The sequence below is a fragment of the Drosophila innubila genome (genome assembly GCF_004354385.1).
Source record: "Drosophila innubila isolate TH190305 chromosome 3L unlocalized genomic scaffold, UK_Dinn_1.0 0_D_3L, whole genome shotgun sequence".
NCBI classification, from domain to species: domain Eukaryota; kingdom Metazoa; phylum Arthropoda; class Insecta; order Diptera; family Drosophilidae; genus Drosophila; species Drosophila innubila.
In genome coordinates, this window is record NW_022995376.1 from 12,575,504 (window position 1) to 12,599,357 (window position 23,854).

Sequence of the window (23,854 nt, forward strand, 5' to 3'; positions counted from 1 at the left end):
AAAATATCTTATGGAAAATATGTAAAGCTATCGTTGATTTAAATAACATAATGATCAAGTAACATATGTCTTTTAAATTAAGAGCAGTATTATAGAATTTGTGCTTGACTCAATTGATGAAAAGTTCTTATAGAAATTCGATTAAACTTAAGTTCTGCAGACTCAAAAATAGACAATTACCGCTCAGATCCCATTACAACTTGAAGGAATAAGTATATTTGTTAACTAATTGAAACGAGCTTGTCCATATTAAAATATCTTATGGAAAATATGTAAGGCTATCGTTGATTTAAATAACATAATGATCTAGTAACATATGTCATTTAAATTAGGAACAGTATTATAGTTCTTATAGAAATTCGATTAAACTTAAGTTGTCGTTTATTCTTAACACAATAAATACAATTGCATTTTTAATATCTATTATTAGGATTTTTTCTTGCCATTTGCATATAGATCCACACTAGTAACTTCGCTTTCTTCTGCAGCCACATGATGCATATGATGAGGCATATGTTGTTCACAGAAAATACAGATCCAGTTCATTTCTCCACAGCAGTCGTGACAAAAGGGATAGGCGCAGTTTGGACAAATGATAAACTTTGAGTCCTCCAGAGCACTGCAGACAAGACAACTGCGTTTTCCGCACTTAAACTTTTGCAGCCAGCCAAAGTGCTTGGGGTAGGACAGACGCAGGATCAGGAATATATTGAGGTTACCCTGCATATGTCTGATGGCCATGTTGTCTTCGGCAGTTTGGCGAATGTCATTGAGGTAGGAGGCGTGATTCCTCAGCATTGAGCCATAGAGAAAGCAAATACGTGTCTTCTCTCGCTTGTAGTAGAAGTAGCTACAGATGACACGACGCAGACGCGATATGGAAGTGGTCTGATAGATCAGCAATATGATGATCAAATAAATCAGTATCAGTTTTAGATAGAAACTGCGGGGCAGAGAGTGAGCCACAGGAAGACACTCCTCATTGCTTAGAGAGGTGGAGACGCGTTCGTGTATATTGAAATTCTTCATAGTTGTGCGCAAGAGACGGGCCATCAAACCGGTGCCATTGATCTAGGGGGGGGAATATATGATTCATAGATATTATAGTGAACTTCAATCGGCACTTACTCGAAAGCGCACCTCGTGCTCACCCTCCTGGTGGTAGGAGATCAAAGAACGATGATTGATGATGCGCAACAGATTCACAACCATATGATCCAGGATTATGAAGATTCCCGTTGTAATTATCTCAAGCGACAATTGCACAATATGGTAGATCTCAATGGTCGACTCGGCGACAGTAAGACTACACAGTTCATCCTCATCCACAGTCCTGGATTTGTCCAGCTTTCGCAAAGGCAGAACTGATCGCTGGTTCGATTTCTTGCGACGTTCATCCAAGTGCTTAAAGTACTCAGTAATATAGAAGTTATCAAAGTCCACTTCACTGCGATATTTCCAATGGTATTTCATGGCTGACCATATCACATAAAAGATGAACAGGCACATTAATTTGTCGATAATTGTCATTAAAGTTTTAAACATTAATTTCCTGCGCTCAAAGTCCTTCATAAACTCCTCTGAGGTCCTTTGGGCACTGCGCAACTGCGCTGCTGTCGATGTGTTCTGCAGCTTATAGCTAATCTCGATATTGGAGCTATTACCATATAGTTCCTGTTCTGTCTTCAGCAAATCGACATACGTCTTACCAAAGTCTGATTGCACCACCTTGGAGGCATCGCACACCTTGTCCGGATTGCCGAACATGTTGACCTTGCATATAATATCGATGCGATATGGCCAACATATCGCGTTGGCCAGCCAGTTGGGAAAATTGGTAGCACACTTGCGAAAGCCTTGGCTAAACACCTCCTGACAGACTTGATGACCACTGTTCAGCTGATGCTTACATCGATTTCCGATTTTGCGCACAAACTGCTCCTGAACTTCTGCAGCATTGGGTAGCTTGGGATTAAAGGTAATGTTGCCATAAGGTTGGACAGTTGTATTGCCAGCTCGACGGTATTTGCTGAGGTCGAAACTCTGGTCTTCGCTGTCCGCATGCTCCAGGCCATACTTGAGATCATTTAGAATAGTTTGAAGTTCCTTAAAGGTGTCTTGGATCTCGTCGATGTCACCCTTCATGTGCTGCAACGTGTTGGTGAAAGGCTTTGCCATCAGATCGAGTCGCGTCTTGGTCAGATTGTAGGTGAGCATTGTGGTGCAGGCAAACACACGAGCCACCTCGCCGGCATTCGTGACCAGATTGTCAATGGGGCCAGAAATCACAAACCCAAAGGCGACTGCCCGCAGATATCTCCTGCCAGCCTTGTCCGCCAACGAGACAAATATCAGCAATGTCACCGCACGCACATTGCGACTGAGGACAAAGGCGAGTCCGTTGAGCAGCAGGAATATCGTGAGGACCGGCACTTCCACCATAGCATTTCCATAAAGGAAGCTCAAATTGCAGTTGTTTGACACAAGCAGCCACATCAAATAGGCTAACAGGACACCCAGCAGGAAACTGCACAGATAACGCATCGATTTAATCCATTTGGATTCATCCTTATCGCGTCCATAGAGCACACAATAAAGCGGCTTAAATGACCATGCGATTAATTTCTCAATATACTTGATGGCCAAGACAAACATTATGACCCAAGGCAGTTAATGCAAAGTTGTTTCGATTCGAAACTATTTTCAACTTACAACTAACGAAATTTAAATCAAGACTGAGCTTAAAATATAGATTCAACCATCAGGCAATTAATGATTACGAAAGCAAATCAAGTCTGTTGTTTTTCAATTTTATTACAGTGTTGTTAACAGTTGTCCAATTTTTCTATGATTTGTTAAATGTCTTTATTTTTTATTAGACTTTCATTTGCTTTTAAAACTGTTCTATCATATTAAGTTATTATATGGTTTCACTTTCCACTTTTAATTGTTTGCTTATAATAATAAGTCGCTCTTAACTATCTCGAGTGAATTGCACTTGAAAACTCAAATAGTTAAAGCTCAAGGTTAAGTGAGGATTAACACACAATAGGCAATGGACGATGGGTAGCAGGACAGCAGAAGGAGGAAAAGGAACCACTTTACGCAGCTGCGTTTTAAGCTTGTAAACTGGCTCACTTTTAACCGTTTTATGGGGCACTCGCAGTTCAACTGCCACACGCAGGAGCGGCAATTCCCCAGACTGCCTCAGCCTTTTGGGCCCCGCCCATTGTCATTTAAGAGAAGCCGCCCCAGTAGAGACTGTAAATGACTGCAGCTCAGACGATGCGCTCGTTAAAAATGCCAGAGCAGGCCAGACAGGAGCAGACCAGAGCAGACCAACAGGCCAGACAAGTCCACACACATTCCCAGACCGGAGCAGACACAACAACTTGAAGACGATGCGCGTACATTCAGTTTAATGCACGAAATGTGTGCAAGGTCCTTGACGATTCCAGTCCAAGTCCAACGAACCGAACTGAACCGAAATGTGTGTAATCCAATTATAATAGTGAAGCAACTAAGCAACTTTTGCACCTGCCTTGCAATGCTTCTGACGGCACCTCGCTGAGAGATTCTAAAATAAAAATTGATTACATGCGTGTGTCTTGGTCGCAATGAATAAATTTTCGGTGGCCCTCACGCTGGCAACTTGTTTGTTTTGCAGGCGATCGTTTAAAAATTTATGAACTGCACCGATGAGCGATGAAATACGTTACATGCAGCCAGCCAGCCAGCCAGGCAGGCAGATAGTTTGTCCAGCTATCCAGCTCCAAATTGGTGCAGTTGCTCGTCGCGCTTGCCAATGCCACTCACTGAATATTAAACAGGCACAAACAGGCACTGTGCTGCCATCTCCCAACGGCGGCACTTCATCAGTCCGAGTCGTGCTAAAAAATTGATTGATCCTTGAAGTGCAAGCGAATGGGGAACCTGATGCAGCGACTGGGAGGCGAGCTGGGACTTTGACGACATCATCTCCAGTGGGCTGTGGAGCGGGGCGTGGTTATCTGCTGCTCAATGTATGCATTAAAACAATTTAAAATTCCAAAAGACCAACACTAGGCATTGAACAGTGGTTTAAGAGTGCAATTAAATATCTTTTATTGTAAAAATAAGTATAATCATATCATTCAATTTTGACAGAAAGATTAACTAATTATTAAAATTATTGAAGGACCAAAGATTTTATTTATAACTTAACAGTACAAGTACAAGTAATTGTTGTCATCATTTTATAAAAAAGTTATAAACAATTTTAAATGATTTATCTGCTGAGCACTGTGCTGCATACCACTGTGTGCACTATCGCGTGTAAGCTTTAAATGCATTAAATTGTCAAATCGTTCGCTGTGCTTAAAGTTGCCGGCCATAAAATTGCATTGGCTCAGACGAAAAAGGAGTCGTTGTTGCCAACCATCTCCGCCTCCTCGTTGGTCAGTCAGCCCGCCAGCTCAGTCCAGTGCAGTCACCCAGTCCATTCCATTCCAGTCCAGTCCAGTCAGTCAGTCAGTCCGTCAGCTCGAAAACCGAATGAATGATGAATTGCCTGTCACTTGCAATTTTTGTAGCAGACAAAACACAGCTCGTCTTCGTTGTATGCGCTGTCGCCTTGTTTAAATTGTTCATGTTTTTCTAAGCCGACTGCAAAGGACCTGGTCAAAAACAGGCCGGGAACTTCAGTTGCTCCACGTTGACATGCTGACTGCTTCCAAGGAATTCGCTTTTAAAAGGCGGCAACAGCATTGTCAACCATCGCCCGTTGTCGTCCCTTTGACTCTGTCAAAATATTCGTATTTGTGTTTTGGACACAACTCCAAAATTTAATTGGGCGGCAACGGCACAGAATTATGAAATATTCTTGCCAAAAATATTGGAACAAAAAGTATTTTGTAAACAGGAATTTTGGTCGAGAATGTTCAGGAAATCAAAAGGAATGTGATGTACAAGCTGACCACATACTTATAACATGTCCATAAGAAGCTAAAACAACTCCTTAATGCTTAAATAAGTATTTTCTTTAATGTTTTACATGAAGAACAAAGTATCTGAATCTAGCTATGAAAATAATAAAGGAATTGTCGGTAAAACAAAGTGTCTAAAAGTATAGCTTATCATTAGACCTAACCAATACTTCATTTATAAAATTTTTCTTTTTATGTTTGTCACAAATTTATCCTCAATAAAACGGAATAACACTTTTATAACTTCGAGTATTTCCTAATGAACATTATTTAAAGCTATCTTCGAGTAAAGTATTTCCTTTAACCCTTTTAAAGAACTATCTCACCACCTGCTTAGCGCATAAATTATCGCGTTTTAGCTTGCTCAACTTTAAGCCAATTAGTGGCACTAATAAAAACCAATAAATCAGCCAAAATTAACCACAGGCAAGCAAAGTGTACAAATAATGTTGCGCAGTGCACTCTGCACATTTGTCAAAAAATTAACCCTTTTGGCAGAAGGTAAGAAAAAACGCAGCCAATATGAAAATGACATTAGCCAAGCGCCAGACTGTGGCTAGACCGAGAGCAGACACTGCGGACAGAAAACAACGCAGAGACAACAAACAGGAAACGGTCTAAAGGCTGGAGCAGAAGGCCTCTATGTCTGTGTCTGTGTCCGTGTCCGTGTTGGCCATCTACACGCAAAACCACTTTTAACTCGTTTACTTTATTTATGGCCATAATTTGTTAAGCAAAAGGTCGAAAACTAAACTGGCGACAAAAGGGCGCAGCTAACGGACGGACAAGGTGCGATGCATAATTAAGATAATAAAATATTAATTAAAATGAAGTTCATGCATATGCAAACTAAATCCAAAACAGAAGCAAAACAATCCAAGTACAAATATTTGCGTTTTGCTTTTGCTTCATGATGATGACGTTGATTAGAATTGGGGATGAATGATAATAGCTGGTAATACCGTCGTTGATAGCCTCGTTATTGGCACCAGTTACAGCTCGACACAGACGCAAGACTCGCCTTAATTAATTAATTAAAAATGCAGAGCGAGTTTTTCCCTCATTTGTTTTATTTTTGATGGTTTTATGCAAATGCGCTCGAAAAAGCCATGATACACTTGCCCAATACAAAAAGCCCTCCCCCATCATGTCAACCAGACAAATGAGTGGACCCCAAAGGGCTTTTCCGAATGTGTTGCGAAACGATGCCCGCGAGGAACAAGAGACGTTAAATATGTCAATCAAAGATGAGAATGTTGCTACTCTAATGTACAATAAGCATTTCCACATTCTCAGCAAGTTTGGTTGTGGAAAAGTAGAAAAAGTTACCGATTGTAAAGTAAAATTCAAAATGATTTCTACAAGTGTGTGGAAAATAAAAATTTTTAATTATCAATTTTGAATAGTGTTTTGTAAACTAGATGCGTATTGTTTTTGCTATCTAGAATTTGTGTAAAGAGCATTCCAATTTCGTTATAGCATTTGCGACAGTTTAATTTTTTTTTTATGACCGATATTCTTCCTATTGCGTATACCTCTCGCCGACTAATGGATGATTGCTGTTTGCATACGGCTTAGGAACGTATTAAAAAATATATTTATAAAAAAAAAAAAACAAACAAAAAACCACAAAGCGCGAAATGTGATACATTGCGGTTGTCGACGTTGTCGTCTTGGCCTGTGCATAATTTATTTGGCCTCTTTGGTATTTATAGATAATATTGGGTTAGAGCCATCCGCTTAATCACTTAACCTGTCGCACACGTATGTGCATATGTGGGCATCTAATTGGTGAATATTTCTTCCCCTTGGGCAATTCAAAACGTCAATCGAAATGTGAGTGAAAGCGAAAGCATCGCACACACACACACACTTCTCATGGCTGTTCCTACAAAATAATTTTTGACACACGCACAACAATTGAGCCGGAACCTGAGCGAACCGAGACCGACCGAGGTTCGTCCCATGATTGATGACGACCCGCGTCCAGTTCTGCTCGGCTTTGTGTTTGTGCTGCATTAATTAACTAATTTAGTTTGGTATTTTATTTGTGTTCTGCTGCCCAAAAATGCTTTCTAGCTGCTTGCCTTCTAAATTTATGCAGACACATTTTTAATATAATTTTTGTTTTTTGTGCTTTTGCAGCAATTATTAACATGCAGAGCCCCCAGCTGGGTCCATATCACAGCCTTATCGCTAGCTTTCACTCTTTCTCCCAAATTTTGTTTGTTAAAATATTTTTGGGCGCATTGTCATAATTCACGCTTGACACCCGCCTGGGGCAAGTTGGTCTGGGTTGGCATGTCAGTTGAGTCTTTGTGGGTGGGTCCGAACCGGAGTTTGAGCTTGCATTTGATGGCCTTTGATGAATTTAGACAGTTAAACCACAAAATTGTGTGAATGGCAGTGGCAAACAATGTTGTCTGTGTGCCTTTGCTTTTGGACTTTTCTGAATGTTTTGCTATGAAATGTTTCAAAATTTTCAAAAATATTGCGCACTTCTATTTGCATTTCTAATGATGCAGCTGTCCAAACAAAATGGCAACAATCAGATTTTTGCCATTTTGACATTCGAAATTAAATTCTATGGACAGCGACATTATAAAATATGGTTTATGTTTGGTAACGCAATCATAAATTTTGATATTGTGACACTCAAATTGACTAATTTTGATTTAGAAGCCAGCTTGCTCTATCAATAAAATACTCGAATTGCCAATGGTTTGTAAATGTTAAATATACAAAAGTTATTTTCATAAAACATTGAAAACAAGTTTTAAACTATAAAGCATAAATTTTAAAGTTTATATCTAATTTAAAATAATATTGCGAGATTCCGCTGGAATTGACAATGCTGTTTATTTTGTTTGAAATTTATATGTATTTTAATAGATGGAGATTTTTATGATTGTTCATACATACTCTTTATTATACAAAAGACATTCTGTGTGGTCAATCCTATTTATATTTAATTGCGTTAACTACCACTCATTTAAGACTTTTCATGAACTTTATAATAATTTCATTTACCTCAGTCTCAGATCATTAACCCCGTTAGATAAACTACAAAGGTAAAGTTAAATAGTAATCGATCCGGCTACTGTGCACGACACCTTCACAATATTATCAGTTAAGTTTATAACCTGATCGTATATCACATCATTGATGTAAGCTTTCACATACTGCATCTCAATGACAATCAATATTTAGACTGTGATCTCAGAGATGAACAGGGAATTTAAATTCCAATTCAGATTCGATGTGCTCGTATTTCAGTAATAACTCTCAACTTTTGACTCACATTTCATATTTCATTTTCGATAGACTCTCACTTTTTTCCCCTTTCGCACATTAACATTGAAAAACCATTAAGCCCGCCTCGAATATGTTAAGGTCGAATAGGTGGAGCATATGATGCTGGGCCACAGGCATAAATATTGTTTACCACATCTGAAAGTTGTTATTTATTACAAATTAAAATAAATCAAACCGAAATAGCAAAAAGCAAAAAAGAATCATCAAATGTATAAAAAATAAATTTATAAAAAAGTAATACTACAGTTCCATACAAAATACACACTCAAAACACTAGGAATTGTATGATACACTTTAATCAAATTTATTATGGCTAGGTAGAACGCATTACAGATTACCAACTGGAAGTGAAATCCACTTCTATAAATTTGTAAATTTGTTGGAATTAACGGAATCACATAATGTCTCTATGTGCGTACGTTTGAGATAAATAACATTTGCATTTTGAGTGCAACGCATAACATAAAAATGATAAATGTTAATTTTTTTATCCGCCACTCGAGAGGAAATTGTAGTTGGAAATGATTTGTCAAAGTTGAAAGCTGATATCAAATAAATATATTTATGTTGTATATACATTTGTGCCGGAAGAGAAAACACAACAAATTAAATTATATCAATTTAAATTTAAAATGTAAATTAAAATATTTCACTCAATTTTTGAAAGCTTCAACTTCAAACTGAAGTGGCATCAAGTTGGAGTTTTCAATTCGATTGTATTTCAATCATAATATTAAATGGAATAAATGCTTTAAATACCAACCATTCAAATATAAAAAGAGCCATCTCGAAAACAAAGCCCTAAACACGCACACCACTTAAATCAAATCTTGAAAAAATCAAAACGATTTACTGATGCATCTCGATGAAGTCGCACGAATAACTTTATTACAGCTTTTAGAATTAACCGCTTCAAGCATCTCCCAAACCAGAGCGAATAAATCGCAGCGGCAGCGGCGCGAATATATAATTACATTACGTCTTATGAACGTATGCACACCAAAGCGGAGCGAATTCGTTTCGACGGCGAATTTGCAGCGTTTTTTCCAGAGCCGCGCATGCAGCGTTTTTTCCGCTTGCCGCCAAGAACGAAATTTGCTCATGTTATGCGCTGATGACGTCACATGTGATGCATGTGTTGAATTTTTGCCTTGTTTACATGTTAAATTACTATATTTTGGCTTTTAATACAATATATTTATTGTAATATAATACGAGAAGCAGTTTTTAACTTATAATCATTCACTTTTATTGAAAAATATTTATTAAAAATCATCACATGTGACGTTTATGCGTTTAGCTGTTTATGCGCAATGTCTTTTTTCATGGCTGTCATTTGACGAAGACATTTTTGCGAATAAACTCGCCGCGGTGTGAACACACTTGCGATTTTGGCGCGGAAAACATCACGCGGTTTATTCGCGCCGCTGCCGCTGCGATTTATTCGCTCTGGTTTGGGAGATGCTTCAACCATCAGGTTGCAGACTGGGGGATTTATGTGTGTGGATGCATTTCTTAGACTGTCATAAATGTGAGTAAATATAAAACACACAAATGACGAAGCTACATAAAATGTATAATTACCCAAACAAAATAATTTTAAACTAAAAGGATTACTCATTCTTAAACAACTTAAGACTTTCAAAAAGTAAGAAATTAAATTGATCAGAAATTCTTATTGAAACCGATTCCACATAATATCATTATCTATATCAACATCACAATACTTTGGAAGCTGCATACCAAATTGAAATTCAATATCGACCATAGAAAACATAATGCAGTAACTGTAAGCTCCAAGGGGTGTGGGGAACGTCAACAGCCGCCAACTGAGAGAAGCTCAGCGGTGCAGGGAGAATCAATGGACTTGTTTACATTTTTATGTGTTAAACAAAGTTAAAGTTTGGCCCAGCGAAGGCATAAAATCTCAGCTGGAATACAATTTCAACACTTTAAAAATTCAAAGCTAAGCTGAAATATTGGAAACCATAAATGCCATAAAACTGAGTAAAGTGCTTTCAACCATTGAGTAGCATTAATTATGCGCGTGTGGAAAATGATGCTAAAGAGGAAATGAACTCTGCTCAGGGGGGCATTTCAATTCAAATATCCAGCTGTCAAATGTCGCTCGCTGTTCAATATCGTTTATCAAACGTTTTATCGCTGATTTTCATAAACTTCGATAGAGTGAGAGAGAGAGAGCGATATGGGGATAGAGAGAGCACAACGCGACACAAGCATAAATCATTCCCAGCGGCCATTTTCAGAACCACGGTTCGTCATGCTGAGCAGTGGATGGTCTCCTCATCTTTCCTCCTCATCGACACTCCTCGTTGAACGGTGTATTGAAGCTTTTGGAGTCCAGAACCGCCAAAAAAAAAAAAAAAAAGAACAGCCAGAACGGGATTTGGAATCATTGGAGTTGTGCGACGGCTGCCAAATGCGCAACAACCGCAGACTAATTAAATTAATTGAGGTGATTTTTGTCGCAGATACAAACACCCCCGTTACACGTGGTGCCCATTTGTAAAGTGTTCAAACGAGAGTTTTTGGCTTTAAAATCGCCGACCATTTTTTATTTCGGTTTGTTTTTTTTTGCAAAAGCGCATTATTTGATGCGACTTTGGAGCAGCGGTCATATCCGTAAATGTTCAGGGCATGTAATCCATCGATATTAATGATTGGTCATATTTTTTGTCAGATATTGTTCTTGCTTCTGCTGCTTGATTGAATGGTTATTCATATTTTTGCAGATACGGCTAAGGGATTTTGAGCAGGGTGTAGGGCAGGAAGCGATACTTCTTTTTATGACCCATTCAGGTTCATTACAATGATACCCCTTTTTTTTTTGTAAATTCTGTTGTTCGTTTTATTTCAATTTTTATGTAGTGTGTCGAGGCGTGTTTTATGGAATAACTTGTAAAATATTAAATGAATGCAATCAGAATATTATTTCTGTGTTCATTTTGCATATGTATATCAATGAAAAAGTTCTGTTAATAAATGCATTTGCAATCAATTAGTGTCAGACAAGTTAAAATATCGCATAATAAATACATTTGACCATGAATAAAATTGGTGTATCTACTCAAATACATATCTCTGAAAACTTTTATTTTTTATTCAAATTTCTTAAGGGTTTTTCAAACCTAATGAATACTATTGAATATACAATTTATGAATTACAAATAATTTTTAAATTTAAGTCATTCGATTTAAAACAATATTAAACTAGGAGTGATTTATTTAAAAAGTGTTCGTAAAATAGAGCGACAGCTTGAAGGTTAACGCAGATTTTATAAAATTATCAATGTTAAGTTGTCGTTAATGACGTTTTTAAAATCAGACTTCCATGATGCAAATGTTTTTTATTCGCTGCAATGTGTTGTCTAATGTCAACAGCATTCGATTAATAAATAATGCAATTGAATTGCTGGCAATTGGTGTGTTGCATGCGGCAGTCAACATGCTGCAACATATTCTGCAGACAACACAACACAACACAGCACAGCACAGCAGAATACAACAACAACTGAAAATGTGAATACTGAAAATGTTTAGTTTTAGCGCCGCAGGTGGTCAACAGACGGCGGCCAAAAGGCACACACCACACGGCAATTCTTTTTTGGACCGTGTGCTGCAGGATAATGACAGGCCAACAACAACAGCAACAACAACACCTACACAAACAATGACAGCAACCAGAGGAAGAGCAGCAGCAAAAGCACTGAAGCATAGACATTGGGGGCGATTGTCAATTGTTGTTGTCAATTACGTGAACAAAACATGCACACGGACGCTGCATGAATGGAGTCCACGACGGTTGCTCCAACTGCTGACCACAACGACGGACCAAAAATTTGTACCCAAAATCATCATGTCAATTGCCAGGCGACAGGCCGGAACCAACCAAACAAATGCAAAGCGACCGCAGAACAAAGAGATGCCGTTTGCAGGAGCTAACAAAAATTTGGAATAGAGATGAGAGCATCTCGAAAGCTTTTGAGCCACGATGCAACTTGGACAAGCAGATATGTAAGTAAATTGTTCAGTTATTTTTTAAATTATTTACTTATGCATTTATAGAAAACAAAACGAACCTAAAACCAAGGCTGCAAACATACAAAATTTTGTAAAAGGTTCGGTTCGACGGTTCGAGCCATAAAGCAAGACATCGGTTCGGCTGGCGAATCGGGTTCGAATCTTGGCTCAATTTTATATAAAAATTTAATAAATTTTGAACTTATAACATTTTTTTTTAAGAAATTAAATTTTGATTATAATTTAAATTCATTTAAGGGTTTAAATATGACTTATTTTAATCCGAAGTTTCAAATAATTGCGTAATATTAGAAAACTAAAAAATGTATGTAATAATTTTTTTTTCGACTCGAACCTTTTACTTTAGAAATCGGTTCGGTTTAGGTTCGGGTCCGCAAAGTAAATAATTTCAAGGGTTCGGTTCATGATCCGGTTCAGGCTGCTTAAAAACCCGAACCGGCTTGCAGCCTTGCTTAAAACCAAGATATTCTTTTGATTTCTTATCCTTTTTAACAGATGTTACAACAGCTTTACAAATGACTGACTTTAGTCCATCTCTAGTTTGGAGTTTATCGCACCAGGCCGTTTAATTGGCATGCCACTTGCCATGGGCATTATGTGTTTTGGGGCAGCACTTGAGATTAACGATTTGTGGCGTGTAAAAGCATTTGTCAATGTGTCACAACAATAAACTGTCATGGAACTGCTGCAGCAACAACAACTCTCTAACTCCAGCTTCAATTTGAACTGGTGCAATAATTGGAAGAACAAGTAAGTGGAGCTACCAACTACTGCTGACACAAGCTGAAACGTCTTGCTTTCCAATTGCAGATTAGCCGTTGGCCCGTTGCAACATCAGCATAAATTGAACTCGCTCTGACCTTTTTAATTAAAAACGAGCGCAATGTTGAACCAAGTTGAACCGAAACTCAAACTCGAGTAGAGTCGAGTTGGCTTTAGTTGAAACTCGGCATTCGTGCCGCGTTCGCATGCTAAAAATTGCAACAAAATTACATGACCCCCGCGCCGGTTGCCGACAAGGATTTCGCTGTACACAAACGGAAGAGAATTGTTATCTAATGTCTGGAGGCGAAGGGTCAAATGCAGCCACAGCACAGCACAGTACAGTGAAGCAGTCACGCAGTCGTCGCGTCGGGGGATTGAAACACGAGCGAGAAAAGTGTTAATAAATTTTAGCCCAAGTCAGTGAGAAATGAACAGAGTCTCAACTTGGCATTGCCCAAAATTAAGTTACGTAGTCGTCGCGTTGCTTCAAGTCGCTGCTCGATTTGCAAATAAATTTGTTTAATTCCCCACTCACCATGGACGCCACAACGGGAAATATTTTATAACGTCGACGCCGACACTTAGAGACCCACAGTGGGGTGTGAAAGTTCGTGGCGCTGGACAAGATGGACAAGCGACTGGGCGACTGGATGACTGGACGACGACGAAAAACGTGCCTGGGATTTGCCGCTGGGGCGCAACTCAACCTGACTAATTAGACGCGTCATTGTAGCCCGATTGGATTTGCATTTGCATTTGGATTTGGATTTGGCAAGACTTTGCGAATTGGCATTGTTAATGAGTTTCTCGAGCCAGTCGGCAAGAGGGAGAGACGTAGTAGAAGCCATTTGAGTCGACACAGTCCGAGTGGCAACTTCTCTCTTAAATGGTAGCTAATTGGCATTTAAGTTGGCCGAAGTGAAGGAGTTATTGTAAGTGCACTTTTAAGGTTGCTCCCCTAGATTTACAGTCGTAGATGCCTATATGCAAATTGGCCAGACTGTAACTCTACTCAGGAAGACTTGACATTTAAGAAGTCATCAGAAGTCATCAGGTACTAACAGGTGTTGAATAAACACCGATATTGGTATAATTTGCTTAATATTATTTAATTAAAATAACAAATCTAAAAATTAAATTGTATTAAAATGAAAACTGCCTAATTTAAAGTATTTTACAAATGTTTAATTTTAAAAAATTTCTTCAAGTTCTTTCACTGAGAAGTTTTATTTTATTTGAATGTCGTTCTGGCGTTGTTAAATTGAAAGTCCATAGGTGGTATGACAAAAAGAAACTTTTTTTATTATTATTTTCAGCACATATAAATAATGGCAATTGGTTTGTGCTGTCATTGTTTTTATCATGCCATGTGCAACCCATTTCGATTTAACATATCATTCATATAATATCAATTAGTTGCATATGTGCGCCATGGCCTTTCCAAAAAGCTGCAAATTATTGGCCAATGTCGAATGGACAGATATTCAGAAAAATGGCAACGATGTTGTTCATTCTTTTGGTCCTGTCAATAGCAAAGGATGAAAGAGCTCACTCGATTGGCATTGCCTGTTTGTTGGCTGTTGATGATGATGATGATGACAATGACGAAGTCGATGATGACCATGACGTGAATATTGACAGCGACGACAATGACAACGACAACGACAACATCAATGTCAGCATACCAAACGTGCCCATCTTTCTTTTCTTATTTTTTCTCATCTCTGCGACACAAAAAGCTCATTTTATGCCAATTTCTGTGTAGCCTCGTAGTAAGCTGAATGAAATTTAACGAGCTGGCCGAGCACACAATCACACACACACTCACACACATACACACACTCGCACAACCACAGCCACACGCACATGCATATCATTTACCAATAAACAAAAGAAGTGCACATGTGTCCATGAAAAGGATTCAAATTAACGGCTCATTTGAGTTGAGCACCAAAAAGCCAAGTTAAGGGGAATATGGCTAATAGAAGCTTGTTCAGACAATATTATGAAATCGATTTACTTAGAACTTTAAGAACTCTGTTTCGGACACTGTATTTACTTAATAACCAACATTAAATATACCATGTTTTCGAATATGTATATTAATATCTGTAATTTTACTTTAGTTTAAAAAGTTTGCTTAATCCTTTTTAAATATAAAAGAGAAGCATTTTTGATGATTATAATAAGTATTCAGGAAATCAATGCATAGACAATGCTCCAGTACGAGTAAACATGCTACAGTGCTTAATTATGTATGCCACTAACGTAGTAGCTCCAAAAACTGAAGAATTTCCCTTGCCCCGCATACCCTTGACGCTCCCAATACAAGCAGCTGGTTGTTAGTTTTTCGGCTTAACCTTTTGCCAATTTTAAATTGGCTTGCCTGGGCTGGCAAGTTCAAATATGCACAAACATTTGTTCAAAGGCTAAAGATTTATCTCGCCGGTTGTTCGCTAGACACCCTGTGGTTCCTTTCGGGTTTCAAGTCTGCTTCCGTTTCGTGCCGGCAGAGGGACAAAGATTGGAGCTGGGGCTGAAGCCGTGCTGACTTCGCTACCGGGACTGAAACTCTTTGGGTATTCATATGAGCGCTCCGATACAAATCTGTAAATTTCAAGTGCAAAACTTGAATATGCAATTGAATTTTTGCATGAACTTTTTCCAGTTTGGGTTTTTCTTATTCCCGCTGTTGGAAATTGTTTGATAGCGCGCAGCAGTTTTTCTGGCTTAAGACAGCACGTGGAAAATGTTAAAAGCCAAATGTGTTTTCATAGGTGGCACAAACAATTTATTAGTTCAACTTTCATACAATTTTTCTGAAATTAATAGAGTTCCAATTGTTTTAAAACAAATTTTAAGTATTTGTGAAGAATTTTTATAAGTTAAAAATTGAAATCTGTTAGAAAAACTTCTGAATTTATAAGATTTTAAAATACTTCGATAATTGTTAATGCAAAATATTTAATAACGCTGGTAAAAGCTATTAAAAATTATTTGGTATGGTGTTCAATGCAGAGTATCAAATCATTGGTGTGGCAAAGATAACTTTTATTCCTATTTTTTATCTTCTTTTTATCAAAACTTTTGGCTTGTCAAATAATAAGTTATCCCATTGTTTACTCTGGTAAAACTCAAAATTTCCATTTAGATTGAACAGTTCAGTTCAGTTCAATTCAGGGTAAACTCGGTAACATCACTAATTTGGGCACACCGAATATGCTGTAGGGCATTTACCTAGACCACATTATGCCTCGGCATGGGCTGGAGTCTGGTGTCATTCCAAAAATCATATCGTTTGGTCCATTGTGAGGCTGCAAGTTTGATTGGCTCTGACTGGCCAAAAAGGTTTTGGAGTAGCGACCGAGCTGAGAATTCAGAACGGCAATCGGAGCTTGTGTAGTGGCTCGCCTTGTTAGAGGCTCGTTGTTGGCTCCACTGGCAATTTGCATATTCACGCTGTGGATAAAAATCAAAACAGTGGGTGCCGTGGCATCCACAGAGACACAGGAGGCATGCCACAGCTACAGCCAAACGGCAGCGGGCTAGATGCAATGACAACGGCTACAACAGCAGCAACAGCAACAAGAGAACAAACCAAGGCAATCGATGAATGGAAGAGGGAAATGCAAAATGTGCCTGCTGGGCAACCATGAAACCGAAACCCGAACACGAAACTCCAACTCAAACTCAAACTCAAGCTGGCTGAAAGCGCGGCCAAAGTGTAGCCAGGCAAACAAATTCAAAAATGTTTGCTGAATTTCAATTGCTGACAAATTGTAAAAGCGCCAGCGATGCCAGGAAGCGAAAGGAAGCCCGCCTCAGGACAGATTCCAAAGCGGGCAGGACGATCCAACATCGATGAATACCAACACGACAAAGATGACGACGATTTCGATGGCGATGGTGATGATGATGCTGATGAGGTTGTCGTTGATAATATTATTAGTACCGGTGAATGCCAAATTGTCCTTAAGGATATAAATGGAATTTGAAATTATTTTATCAACATTTTTGATTGCTTTCAGCTGAACAATTGCCGCAGACAGAACAGAACAGAACAGGACTGGGCAGGATACAGATGGAGTCATTGACAGTGGGCAGACGTACATATTTTAATAATATGCACAAAAGTTATGAATTCGCCTGTCCACAACCACAATAGCAACAATGATGCTGATGATGATGATGATAATGAACAACTGAGTGAAGCAATACGTTCCCGGCTTTGGCGAATTGTCGAAACGATAAATATCCGAGTACTCCGTGCTCTGGCTCCGAGTTTTGCAATGAGTTTCGAGTGGTTGGCTCGTCCCTATGCTAATTATTATTGCATGACAGGAGACTCGGATTCAGATTCGCAGCACATCACTGGCGGCCAGGATTTCATCTAAGCTGATAAGGAAATTGCTTAGAATTCTTAATGGGCAAATGGTAAATGGACCAGAAGTTATTATGGCAGATTCTTTTGGTTCAGAGGTGTTAAGCTGCTGATGGAGATTTCTATTCGCCTGGATTGACTGGGGTCAGAGTCAGGTGTTTTTATTGAAATAAGTTGACAATTTAGCGGGAGGGGAGACTTGGCACGTGTAAGCTGTCTTGCATATTTCAATTGATTAGCCATTGATTTTGGCCCTACTGAGCATCCTAATGGGCACTTGAGGCACAATGGAGTCTTACTTTCTGAGTGAGTTGAATGCATAGAGTAAGCTCTTTATGCTTGTTGTGCTTTTCAAATGAAATTCAATAAACCAGCACAGGATTAATGGATTTTGGTAATGGATGAAGCTTTTAAAAGTTGGGTAAGATTAGTGTAAAGTTCATTAGCTTAGATACACTTTCTTTAGTTTTAAAATTAATGATATTCCTGATAAAAATTGAATAGAAAAGAATTGCTAAGCTTGATTTGAAACATTTCTGTGACAAATTCTCATTTATAATTAATACCATTGAAATAAGAAACTAAACTAGAGCTTAAAAGCTAAGAAGAAAGTTAAGTTTAAATATAAAGATAATAAATGTAGTGCAATTGAAAAGCATAATGTATTTGTCCTTTCGTTCATATATTTTTGTGTACAATTTCATTGCAATTTTATTGAGTTTAACAAAAAACTGATGAGCCAGACTACTACATGGAAAATCATTTAGATACAATATTCTTTGAGAATGCATTCTTAGATATTTTCAACTTATTTCTTTCGCTTGTGTGCAACGTGTCGTATACTCAATATTATATTGTCAGACTTTATGCAAGTATTCCAGCTTTTGAAGTAATGTGCCACCAATCTGTTGAGGCATTTTTGCAGTTGACATAGGCAAATTTATGTGTTTTATGGCTAACCAATAAATGTCCTCGGATTGCATACACAAACAAAGAAGAGACTCAGCAAATTTGTCTAGGCTTAATGCAATACAAACAAAACTCTAATTTAAATGGCTCTCTCATCAGTGTTATGACAGTTGAAGTTTTGACAGGGCACAAAAGAGGACGGGGTTGGAGTCTGTCTGCCAATGGATGTATGTATATGTGAGTGAGTGTATATATATTTTAGATATTCATTGGCAAAAGACAAATACACATATGCAAATAGGCAAATAGGCAGCTCACTCAAAACTAATGTACTATGCATAGCAATCGCTTCATCTCGCTTACTCCGATGGCTCTTCACAATGCCTGCAGTTGATTGTAAATGAAGTGCCGCCCGCCTACCTCTTCTAAATACCCAACCACCGACTTATACTCACACACACACACATGTATATACAAACACAGGCAAGCACAACATAAATATTCAATTTAAATTATTACCAAATTGGCTTTCGCAAATTTCCATTATGCACTTATTTCATTTTCATAGAGGATGACGACGCCTAAAAGCAGCCGACGTATGCAATTTCCACTCTACACCACACAGAGAGACAGAGAGAGAAAGAGAGCGAGAGAGCGAGAGAGAGAGAGAGAGAGAAGTGAGATTGTTTCCCGCTCATCAATAAGCAATTTAATTTGTCAATCGACTCTCGGTCTACAATCAACAAAATCCATCAACTAGCTATGTTGTCGTTGGCTTGCCTTCATCGTACAATTAAAATTGTCCCTTGCAGTCGAAGGACTTGGCCCTGGCAGCAGCAGGACCTTCATAAGGCAACGAACCAATGCCGAGCTGGTAATTAAAATAAACATAGTTACACACACAAAATGCGCATATAAATTGCATGGGCATTAATAACGCGCATACGTCATGTTGTACAAGCGAGCTTAAACTATGTACAAACATGGTAACCAACTGTCAATGCTGCTTCGCCAAAGTAAGGCTCTTTGCGTTTGTAAATTGACTTATATATTATTTGAATAAGTAAATTAAAATGACCAGCAATTATTAACATTATTTAACACAATAGCAACAATATTAATTCTTAAAAGACTCTGATTTGCACAAGCTAAAAATTAATTTAAAAAACTAAAAGCCACAATAACTTGTCAACTAATCGTTGATAAAAAAAGCTTAGTCTACAATTCAATAAGTCGATTGAGAGCAGCTAGTCACAAGAAAAGACCGGAAAATTTACCTGATTTCAAGTGAGAGAGAAATCAAGATTAAACGTCTTTTGCAAAAATGAATATACTGTGAATCGTCATTAACTTAAGCAATGATCAGATTAGACTGTAAACTGCAGTAAAAAGTGTTTTGCAAACATTCAGACACAAACTCACACACTCTCACACACTCTCACACACTCTTTGTTTCGCACAACCACACGCACTGCCATTGTACCGCATTGCTTTTAAGCACCTGTAAATTTTACCAGCCAACATACACAACAATTACAACAACAGCAATAGCAACAACAATAATAGATTGGCCAAGCAAGAAGACCCTGATGTGGGCCTCTACCAAGCTTCAATGCACTTGCTGAGCATTTGATTTGTCACCCAAGGCGTGCAAATGATAATCGAAAAATCACTCAACTGTGCGTCTGTCTCCATGTCCTGTTTGTGTGTTTGTGTGTGTGTGTGTGTATGTGTGTTGCATGCGTGTGCAAAGCTGATTTGTCTGCCCGCTTGACTGGCTGGTTTCGATGTCCTGGCTAGCTGCCGGCTGGTCTCCTGTTTGCCGCCCTTTCTCGTCTCTTCTTGCCTGCATTTCCGCATCCGGTTTTGCATTTGACACTACGTCCTAGAACAGTAACTACTGCCGTACACACTCCCTCACACACACATACATATACACATACACACGAACGCAAACACATCCTTTTCGAGGGAAAAACTTAACTGCTCGACACTTGTTTTGTGGTGTGTTGCTATTGTGTGACATTCCCTCTGCCTGTGCGTACACGTAGGTGTTGCTGTCGTGAGACTTGTTACTGACCCTTGCCTCCTCGTCCCCAACAAGTCCCCAACCAGTGTTGCCCAATCTGAGTCTCCGACCAAGCAAAAAGCTGTTGAAGGACTTGGTGACATGTGTGCCATGGGGACGAGGATAGAGAGCAGGTGGCAAAGCGAGTTGAATGGCAGCTGGTTCCTCATTTCAATCAAGTCTTTGGTTAACACACTCTGACTGGGGCTGCCCACTTGCCTACGCACAAGCATAAACAAACACTAGACAAAATTAGAAATTACGGATATCAAATGATTTTCACTTATATTGTAAGAGTTATTTGGAGCTGACAACTTGCTAAAATATGGGTTCAAAACTACCTTGAGCAGTCTCACACATTCAGAAAAAATAACAAAATCAGTATGATCTAAAACTTGTTGGAACTCTTAACTCTAAAATTATTTTCACGTTCTTTATTATGAAAATATAAATGGTGATAGATACTTAATTGATTCTACGAAGAAACAATGTGATAAATGCTTGAATTTGAGCTGACAACATGCAAATACCATATATAGCAATAATATATTTTTGAATTTAAATTGTTTTAAGGGGCTCAGCTGTTAGAGTCGCCGACCTATCACATAACAAGAAATACAGTTTGAAATATAACTGGGTTCGAACCCTGTCATGTAACTTACCTGTTCTGTTAATTCTTGAATTTGCTCTGCAAATGCTTTAAGAAGTATGTAGCGTGCTCAAAATATTAATAAAAACGTATCAAAAAAAATAAAAGAAAAATTGTTTTGAAATCACTTAGCTCAAGGTGAAAACTTATCTAAACAGGCTACACTCTGTAACAGTACCAAAGAATTGGTTAAAATAATCGTCTTGCTTAGGAAATCCTTGTACCGCTTGACCATGCATTGGAATAGAAATCTAGACTCCAACTATTATGATGTTGCTGTTGCCTTGGGCGCCCTTCTTGACCACGCCCAAGTAATCAAAAATGATGGGAGAGAGCACAAAATTTATGTGCCATTAACTCAAAGTGCGAGCTGGACGTCCACTACCTCCGTCCAAAACAGCCTCAAACTACGTTCAACTTTAGTGGTATTTTGATAGAGCCCATAGAGCAACCGTCCGCCCAGTGCTAACATAAAGCAAGTTCATTACTTCAATATTTTGGCCACACAGGATGCGTATTGGTCTGGGCATTGTTTTTGGGGTTCCAAAACGTCGACGGTTTTGTGATTAGGCGGCAACCTCGTTTAAATTAAAATAGCTACAGCCAGAGTGTGACACAGCAGCCCAGGGGAACTGGAGAATCGGGAAAACGGAGTATGCTGGACGGGAAGGGACCGACCTTTATTTGATTTTCAATTGTCACCAAGGCAGGCACAGGCAAACCTCGAACCCCAAAGCGGCAAATATTTTTGGCTGTGTCGTAACCGAAACCCAAACTGAGGCTGAAGCTGAAGCCGAAACCAAAGCCGTAACAGGTCTGTCCAGGCATGGATGGTGCATGTGGAGACCCCTAAACCGCAAGTGGATGACATAGGACAATGCTGAATACTGGCACTCATTCATTCGGAATGAGGGTATCCAAGCCCTGTGGCCTCGGTTACTGCTAATGACGATTGCTCTAAATGTGAGTTGTTTTCCTCGTTTTCGTTCTTGTTTGTGTGTGTGTTGGCCAAACAGAGTAACATGGAAAACCCTTCACTGATATGTCGGAACCGCCGCTGCAAATTTCATTTGCCTTTTGCATATATTTCAAGTGAAATTATTGGCCCGCTCGACGACATTGTCCCGAATTCCCGTCGGACATTCGTTTGAATTACAAAATGTCAAATTAAAAGCAAATTATTGTGTTTGGCATTGTCCTGACCTGAACTTAACGCTTATCTACTTAAACTTCTACTACTTTGTCGTTTTTTGGTAACTATTTCATGGAGTCCATTGTTGTTGTTGCTGATTTTTGGGTTGTTAAAGCAATTGTTGTACTCGATGGGAGCTTACACCTTACCTTACTCGTTTTCATATAACACTGGCAAAGTTGTTAATTAAGGAGCTGCCCAAAGTTGGGAATGTTTATACAAGTGTGTTTGCGGTAAAGACTTGAAGATTGTCATTCGTGCTGTTGTTGTTTTTGTTGTTGTTGCGGATTGAGGCAAGTGACACTATGTTTAGTTTAAAACTAGTTAGCTAAGCTTACAGATTGGGTAATTGTATGGATACACGTTAAATGTGTTGACTCTGTGGCTGAAACTAAGTTTTATGGTTTGATAAGTAATTGTTGGATACTTGAAATTCTTGCTTCTATCTTTCTAAATTTATTTCTAAATTGATTTAAAAGTGTCGTTCTTTTATTAAATCATATATGTGTTTCGTACGAAGAAATAAAATTAATAAATCATAGCTTCGATGCAAAGATTCATAACAAGAGGGAATTTTGCAGTGTCAGCTATAAAATATAGGTATATTGAACCCGATTGAGAGTGGGAATGTTACTAAATAATTATATTAAAAGCCCAGGCGCTGCATAACTCCCAAAGCTTACCCCTTGACGACCAGAGTAATATAACAAGTCCAACCAGGAGTAACCCTCACCGAGTTGGCCAACAGGCACATGACCAGTCAATGACCTCAACGAACAACGCATGGCTCTAAAAGGATAAACAATTATGCGTCGACTGGCGCATTATCCGACTGCTGCTTTCAACCGATAGGTTACATCCACTCACCCACTCACACACACTCATACACACTTATACACACACACACACACAGACAGCAGGAGGCAGAAGAAAAACTCATTAAAACTGCATGAATATAATAAGCATTCGTTTGATTTATAAGCACTCATTTATTGCCCTGCGAAAGACTTTGAATGTGAATGTGAAAGCAAGTCGCGACCCTTAAAGCCAGAGAAACTTTTTGGCATATGGTCGTCAGCTTTTGTTTAGGGGGGGTTTCTTGTATCTCTGTCCTTAACTGTGGAGACAGCTTCCAGACTAACCGCAGCAGTGGCAATTTTCGTATATTATCCATCCATTCAGAGCAGAGATCAGGACCGAAATCAATTCCATTAGGATTATGAATGCAAACGGCAGGAAGCTGCGACTATAAACGCGCTTGTGTGCAAACATTTAAGAGCTAGTCAGCTGTGAGGGGGGATTGAGTTCAGTCGGGCCAAGCAATAAGCATAATGTACGATTCTTCTACATATAACACTCCCCGAAATGGACAATGCGTCAAGCTAAGACAATCATAAACATAATGGGCCAAGAAAAATTGCGTAAAAGCGTCAAATTTTGGCAGGCGCCGGGCAAATTGAACTTCAGGCCCAATTGTCGGCAGGACAGAGTCCTGTTTGCTTAGGCCCACAAATCCTGGGAGCTGGACACACGGCACATGTCCTTCGTC

The 23,854-nt window shown here is 38.8% G+C and overlaps 1 protein-coding gene across 1 annotated transcript; it reads right to left on the bottom strand.

The window, feature by feature from the left end:
- Nucleotides 1-363: 363 nt before the first annotated feature.
- LOC117787730 (protein sneaky) lies at nucleotides 364-2,570 on the bottom strand. The gene is made up of 2 exons (XM_034626331.1): nucleotides 1,129-2,570; nucleotides 364-1,071 (listed from the first exon to the last, which is right to left on the bottom strand). Exons 1-2 carry the CDS (start codon nucleotides 2,542-2,544, stop codon nucleotides 427-429), a joined length of 2,061 nt encoding a protein of 686 aa, XP_034482222.1. The 5' UTR covers nucleotides 2,545-2,570; the 3' UTR covers nucleotides 364-426.
- Between the last annotated feature and the right edge of the window lie 21,284 nt (nucleotides 2,571-23,854).